Source organism: Glycine max, chromosome 10 (assembly GCF_000004515.6).
Source record: "Glycine max cultivar Williams 82 chromosome 10, Glycine_max_v4.0, whole genome shotgun sequence".
NCBI lineage: Eukaryota > Viridiplantae > Streptophyta > Magnoliopsida > Fabales > Fabaceae > Glycine > Glycine max.
In genome coordinates, this window is record NC_038246.2 from 37306293 (window position 1) to 37314504 (window position 8212).

Here is an 8212-nt window from a genome sequence, read left to right on the forward strand (position 1 = left end):
TGGGATAGTGAAATACTTTGGAGACGATTTTGTGGACGTAGGCAAGAGGTGTCGTTAAATTCTTGCATTCAATATTATTTTTTATATGATATAATCTTTTTTATGTTCTTATAATCTTTTGTGGTTGTGGATACTTTTTATTCATGAAAGTGTTGATTACCAAACAATAAATTATTAGTAATATCAAGATTTGAGGAGTAACTTTTCATTTGTAAGACGGGAGAATTTGAATTTTTTAATGAACTCAAACACTTCAACCTTACGTGCTTATTTATTTATAAAATATGGTCACTTTTCTACGTTAAAGAAGCATGTATATACACTAGTGCCACACCAGACGTGGTACTGGTTTCCTTAAATATTCATGAATCATCATGAATATGCATGATACTGAAAAAAAAAATAAAGGCCACACGAGAATAAAGTCGAAATTTAACGTTTCAAAATACAAATTGAACACCAAACTACAAGTCAACATTACTTTCCAATGATTAGTGTGATTCCAAGACTTAATTATCAATGTCACGAGTCGTGCCCGATTTTAAAGTTACTTGATCACGTTTAGAATTATGACAAGTTTAAAATTAAATATTAGGCTTCACGAGTCCAACAATGACTTTTTTGTGTGTGTGCAACAATGATTATTATGCACAGATTATCAAGAAAGATTCTTTAAATTAAATCTAGCTTAACCGGTAAAGATTTATATAGCAAAGCCTCAAAGCAATTTCAGCTTCATCGCCATCATAGCATGTCATTCACAACATTGCTAATTAAAGAACAATGTATTTCTTACAGAAACAGATAAGACAAACAATTGCAGTTGAAATTAATGGATTTTATCTCCCTAATTTTCCTCTTGGCTTACAATAAAAGAGCGTCAAATATTCTTGCATTCTGCAGTAATGCGAACGATAACCTACAAGACAAACAATGCACTAAAGACGTAGGCTGGGAAATCAATTAGTTGGTGCTTTGACAGCCATGAATCAAAAGCAACCATGCAGAAAAGCAAAGTAGTGGAGGAAGAGCAGAATGTAGAAAGCAGGATTTTGATTTAGTGGTCTCCAGATTTATGAAGTTATTAAACATTAGACCCCACCGGCTCCAAAGAAAAAAAAGGAGCAGAAACATTATCAGTTTTCTGCCTTCATTTTGCTCGTAGGGAATACTCATTATATGGCATGGTATTTATGGCTGCGTTCGTACGTCAAAACTTATAATAGATGTAATACAACAATCTTTAAGTGATTATAATGAAGTAAATTAACGAAAGAAATATAGTATTGTAAGAAAATACAAGAGAAATTACAAGAATGGAGAATGGAGAACAAAAATCAATGAAGAGAAAGAGGACTAAATCAAATGAACAATGTTACTTTCTCGTTGGAAGTTCATATATTGCTCTTCTGAGCGCCTCTGTATCTTAGTGGACAAATGTATAAGGTTTGAGTGATTGTGATTTGTGAGTACAAAATTTCCAACTCTTTTTTCCTATATCAACCCTACCCTATTTATCATAGACTAAAACAAGTAACCCCACCCTAGCTCCTTTTGGAATTCCATTCAAGTGAAATTTTGTTTCTATCATCCTGCGGTTTGATGTTTAAGAATACAGCAACAGTGTCACTAGCTGAATGGATGCATGAATCTTGGCCATCAATGACGCTCATGCATGGCATATGGCTTACACGTAGTGCCATCTTTGTTAGGAATAAAATATACTCTTCCAACCAGAATGTTAACAAGGCTGCTAGGTTATTCCATGAATACCAACAGCAAAATTCTAAGATTAGCCATTAGTATTTGTTGAGATCAGATACTGCAAATAATTGTTCCTCTCAAGTATGGCACCAGCACCTGAAAGATGGCATAAACTAAATACAGACGCAGTCACCTATAAATTATGGGCTAACGAATGATAACACTAACAGTCTAGCAGCAAACTACATTAAAAGGAATCAATTCTACATGTAGTTAATATTGGCAGTGCTCATCTCTGAATTCCCTACGTTGATTAGTAAGCAAAATATGAATTAAAATTTGTAGTTACAGCCATGTCTTGGCTTTCTTACAGAGTAGTTATCCACTTTTGGTTTTCAGCACCAAGGCAGGATTTAAACTTGGTTTGCCCCAGTTACCAAGAAGAAAATCTCAACATACAAACCACTAGCCAATGATAGGGAAGCAGTTAACTCATGAAAGAAACTCATTTTGAATCCATTAGAAGAACTAAAAAGAATGCTATCAGGTCGCCAAAAACTAGAAGTAGAAAACAATGGCTCACAAACATCAGCTTTCTTAAACTTCATTATGTAGCTGTCAAAATCCACCCTCCAGTAAGATCCTCTTTATTCTTCAACAATTACGAGTCCCAGCATACAAAGTTAACCTCGTATAGGTTATTCCAAGAGGGCTCCTACAGTTTAACATTTGCCATTACCTGTCATATTAATAGCACAAAGCTATTAGAAACCATAGCACAAAGAATCAAAAGGAAAGGCTTTGAGTACTTGAATAATTGAATTATGTTCATACAAGTTAAGCTAAAAATAAAGCAAATTCAGCGATTCAAAGATAAACTGTTTTCTGGCTAGAAGACAATTGCCAAAGATAATATTGGCAACAAAACTGAAAGGTAAAAGCTAAAAAATATAGAATATTGCAGAGACTGTAATTCGAGAGTGTCAAAGAAAAGACTAAATAGTTTTTGAATGAATATTTTTTGCCTCTCTAAGCTTTGCTGTTGACTTTACTCCAAAAGATCATATTGTTGTGGTAGAGAATATTAGAATAATCCATTCTCTCACTGATTTGGAGCCATGATTGAGTCAAGAAATGTTCAGTAAGAAACAGAAATATGGCTGAGAAAGCAGATTTTGGTCTGAAATAAAAGTTTGGTTGACAAGAGACATGTACAACAAGTTATGAGCAGACATGTCAGTGGGAACTGTGTGTCTATGTAACACATCAAGGAGACATCCAATTTCAATGACAAGATAAATTTCATATATTTGAGGGTTAATATTTTCCATATTTTTCCTGGATATATATATATATAAGATACATTAACAAAATTGACTTGTATACCTGAATTTTTTTACTGAAATAAATATGTTTAACTTTGATCACAATAGAAGTCGAGGTCATCTGAGGCATTGTAAAAAGTTTAACTCACCTGTGACCCTGCAGGAGAAATCTTTCCCCCTCCGGAACAATTTTGACGTAAAGAAGTTTGAAATGAATAATAATAATATTTAAGACCTAAGTATAAGTAGTCAATCCCAGATAGCAGCACAGAGCAGCCAGATCCAAAAATGCTAAAGTGGGATAGCAGATAGCAAGATGACCACTATTGCGAAGTCTAGAAAACAATATATATATATTTTATAATTTCATATCATACACATAATATATAAATACTGAAAAATAGAAAAATACACAAAAGATAGGACTACCTCCGTCCCTATATATAAAACCCTTTTAACTAGTTCACACCCTTTAAGAAAAGTGGTTAATTTAGTTAATCTCCTTAAATATGTCAATTATTTATACTACTCTTCCAAAAGTATCATTCATTTCTCTCCACTTAATTGCTTCTCACCAAGGAGTAATGAATGTTTGGAGAGAGAATAGAGAATTAAGGATATTATAGGATAAAAATAATTAATGCACCAAACTTTTAGAAGAGAATCTTATAAAAAGGGACAAAAGAACAGAGTGAAAAGGGTTTTATATATAGGGACAGAGGTAGTAATCACTAAGGAGGCATAAGTGAGTAACCAAAAAGGTTTATTTTGATAAAATAAAAATAAAAAAGAGAAAAAATGAAAAAGGAAATTGCAAACTGTTTAAAAGACTAATTAATTAATAGGAAGGGATAATTAATGAGGGAGGATAATTAGGAGGGGTTTAAAGGAAAAAAGATAAAAAAGATATAAAGGACGATCTCAGATTTATATTTGCTGTTGTAATCCAAGGGACGATCTCAATAGTAATCGCACCTGCTGCTAACGCGGTGCTATTGACTGCATAGTGTAAGACATGGATAAAGGTGGGCAGCATTTTTTTTTTATTAAGTGAAAATTGCAAAAAGAAGAGAGGATAAGGTATTGTCCTGGACAAAAAGAACGTAACAGAAAGGAACCAAGAAAGGAGACATTCAATGGAACAAAGCTGCCCAATCCCTCAACATATATTTTAACGAAACCCCATTAAGAATGACATGTGCTTTATGCAAAATGAACTCCAAAAGCATAATAATAAAACTAAATCAAGCGTTAAGGACCTAAAAACACCTTAAAATATGAGATTTCTGCCCCAATCAAATGTACCGGTTGTAGCATAGGTTGAATGTTGCCACAATAATTTAGAGGCTCTCCAGATGGAGAAAATATTTCTGTTTACAGTTTTAATTACGAAAAGGCACCTATTTTCAGTTTTCAAAAGTCAGTGAAAACAACTTTTTATTGTTTTTTTGTTTTCATTAATACATTTTTTTTAAACTGGGAAACAAAGCAAAAACAGAAAACGTAATCCCAAACCAAAAAGCCTCTTAGCATCTTTACTTATGCCAAAACTGTGAAAGCTAATCATCAAGAGCTGGTACAGGGTCCTAGGACACACCTAATATTCACAATGTTTAAACAATGACATATAGAAATATTCAATTTATTGGAACAACGGTTGTGAACTTTCTTGTAGCATCGAGACACAGGCCTTGACATGGAATAATCCTTCTTGTGACCTATGGACATGGTGAAATCAAGAATCAGACTCATCCTTCACAAAGCCCCTCCTAGACCAACACAAGTTTTTCTGAAAAATATTTCTCATTGATAATATTTAAATCAATTCTACCCTTTAAAAAGACTACAAAGATGTCCCAACAACTATCCTCATTTATCCTAATTGATAAAATAAAAATAAAGAGATTCCTAATTAATAAAAATATAGGATCATATCTAGCAATTATCCTAATCCTAATTAATAAAATACAGACATGAAATCTGGATTCTGATATCTGGATCTTATTAAGACAGGAAAAAACAAAGAACCAAGATAAATTGAAAAAAAAAATGATTTAAATAAAGATATATATGATAACCCAATTAGTGGCCCACATTAACAACATGAATGTTCCTCCCTGTTAACAACTATTGGAAATTCGTTAGAATTCCCTAACAGACAAATCTGAAACTTAAAGGAGCAAAAAGTTCTATTACGCGACAAATTGAGATCATTACTCGTTTAAAACAGCAGCTCCAATGAATTATTAAGTTTTAGCAAAGTCATTTCATACATTGGAATTTCAGGCAGCCACATGTAAGTTTACCCATAATCTGTAACCCGGCTTGTACAGACTTAACAACTATTGGAAATCCGTTAGAATTCCCTAACAAAGACAAATCTGACACTTAACGGGGGAAAAAGTTATATTACATGACAAATTGAGATCATTACTTGTGCAAAAGAGCAGCTCCAACGAATCAAGTTTTAGAAAAGTCATTACGTATATTGGAATTTCAGGCAGCCACATGTAAGTTTATCAGAATCTGTAACCCAGCTTGTACATAGTTAACAACTATTGGAAATCCAATAGAATTCCCTAAGAAAGACAAATCTGACACTTAAAGAACCAAAAAGTCATATTACACGACAAATTGAGATCACTACTTGGGTAAAACTGCAGCTCCAACGTATTATTATTAGGTATTAGTGAAGTTGCTACATACATTGGAATTTCAGAGAGCCACATGCAAGTTTACCATAATCTGTAACCCGGGTTGTACAGAGTAAAAATAAAGAATACAGGAAAAGACAAAAGAAATGAGATATCAGTTGTGACATCAAAAGTCAGCCAGTATAGCCTCAAGTTTGAGAAACGTAAAGCATCAAACTCAATTATAGTAGTTATATCCAATATAAAACCAGGACTATCATTTGGTATTGTGAGACACTTATATCACAATTAAATTCTTAGTTCTTACGATCCCATCTTTAGCAAATAAGTAGAATCGATTATAGACAATAAGAAGCTAGATTGCAAAGTAACAAACAGTAGGAATACTTCTTCAGGTTTCAGAATTTCCAAGAAATTCTAACTAAAAAGAAAAGAAAAAAAAAAACTAGAGAATGCAGAACAACGACAATGGGCATACATCATACTCATAAAAGTGCCACTGAAGATAAATCTGATTCAAAATCAAAAGCTGGCCAGGAGAGAGTATTAAACCTATACCTCATTCATTCTTTTTCTTTCAAATCACTCCGTAGGAATCCCGCTGCAAACTTTCCCGTCCTCTACAAGCTGATTAATCGCAGTCTTAAGCCTCTCATAGTCATCAACAGTATTATAAACCTGGTGAGAGATCCTTACATAACCAGTTATAAACCCATCCTTGTCCCTAGGATCCCTATCACCATTCCTCAAAGCCTGGTAATACACAGGAACTTCAACTTCATGATAAACCCTAAGGTAGGATCTTAACCTCAATGCATCATCATCACTCATCACACACAACCTAGAAGGCAACCCCACCATAATCATGCTAGCACACATCTCAGGAGGCGAACCTAGAACCGTTCCCCAAGACTCCGCCAACATTGTCCCCATTTTCACAACCCCGTCATGGTTCCTCTTCATTATCCCCTCAATCCCACCCTCAAACCGATTCACAAACTCCAAAATCGACGGCACAACGAGCTGCGGGCTATAGTCACGCATCCCAACCCACGCACTTTCAACCGGTAACCCCTTCCCGTACTCCTGGGAAACGACAGGGTGGTGCACGTCGTTTGATTTTTCCTTACAATACAAAAACGCCACCGAAGGCGGCGAGAAAAACCACTTGTACAAATTACTCACGTAAAAATCAGCTCCAATTTCTTTAACGTCAACGTGCAAGCTTCCAATGGCGTGAGCGCCGTCGACGAAAACCTGTTCCACTCCATGCTCTCTGCAAACCCTAATTAATTCGCGAACGGGGAGAACGACCGAAGGCATGGAAGTTATATGATCGATTACCGCTAACCTAACTTTTCCGCCGTTGAGTTTACCATTCTCGAGGCCTTTCTTGAATTCCGTTACGATTTCTTCCTCGGAGCGGACCGGGAAGGGGAGCTGGACCTCGACGACGGTGCCGCCGATGGGAGTGACGTAAGCCTCGATGGATTTCTTGACGGCCTGGTAGGCGCAGTGGAACATCACAACGGCGTCGTTGCGGTGAAAGTGGCCGCGGACGAAGTGGCGGCCGATCTGCTGGAGGACGACGGCGGCGGCGGTGGTGGCGTTGTCGACGAGCGAGACGTCGTCCACGTGTTCGGCATTGATGATATCTTTGATGGCGGCGCGTGAGGCGAGGATGCCGGGGCGGAGCGAGTTGAAGTAGAAGTCGTCGGGATGCTGGAGGAAGCGGAGCTGCCAGATGGACTGTGCGTTGAGGACGGAGCGCGGGCAGCTGCCGAAGCTACCGTTGTTGATTCTTGCGACGCCGCGCTGGTGGTGGGAGAATTCTTCGCGGATCTCAGCCTCGGAAATGGCGTGCGTGAGCTTGGGTTTCTTGGCGGTGCCGTTTCGGAGGATGGTGTTTTCGTTTTCCATGGGGGAAACGGTGGGGGTTTCGGGAAGTGTTGTCATTGTTTAGGGAGAGTGAGCGGTTGGAGATAGCATATATAGCTGGGGAGGAGAACTTTGCAGAGGGAGTGAGTGAGTGGTGAAATTGTCGTTATTCGGTTCTTCTTTTCTCTTTCTTTAATCTTGTTTTTGACTAGTAGGATTGTGTTCCGCTTTTTATATAGTTCTTGAGAAGAAAAACAGACGACGCCGTTCGTGCTTTGGTCTTCTCTGTCTTCGGCTGCTGGATCGTGGATGGGCCTCACCCGGGAGGTTTCGGTATAGTCCAGCAAGGGGGACTTCTTTTTCACAATCCTTTTTTGTTCTTTACACCACCTTTCATTGTTTATTGATTTTGTATAAGTATTTACATAAAATGTCTTATTGTATTTTCACCCTCATAAGATTATTCTTTTATAGGTTCATCATCATTATTTTTATGAAGTTTAAATTCTTCTCTTCAATCATTCATTTTACACATTTTCACTTATACAAATACATTTAAAAAATTTAATTATATAATAACATATGAAAATACTAACAAGTCATTGGTTCGAGTGATACTAAGTTAGATATCCTTAAACAATATCTTGAGTT

At 36.5% G+C, this 8212-nt stretch overlaps 1 protein-coding gene across 1 annotated transcript; it reads right to left on the reverse strand.

Annotated features, from left to right (window-relative positions):
- Nucleotides 1–1379: 1379 nt before the first annotated feature.
- LOC100778443 (L-cysteine desulfhydrase) lies at nucleotides 1380–7777 on the reverse strand. The gene is made up of 2 exons (XM_003535247.5): nucleotides 6242–7777; nucleotides 1380–2443 (listed from the first exon to the last, which is right to left on the reverse strand). The coding sequence occupies exon 1, from the start codon at nucleotides 7637–7639 to the stop codon at nucleotides 6266–6268; it is 1374 nt and encodes a 457-aa protein (XP_003535295.2). The 5' UTR covers nucleotides 7640–7777; the 3' UTR covers nucleotides 1380–2443; nucleotides 6242–6265.
- Between the last annotated feature and the right edge of the window lie 435 nt (nucleotides 7778–8212).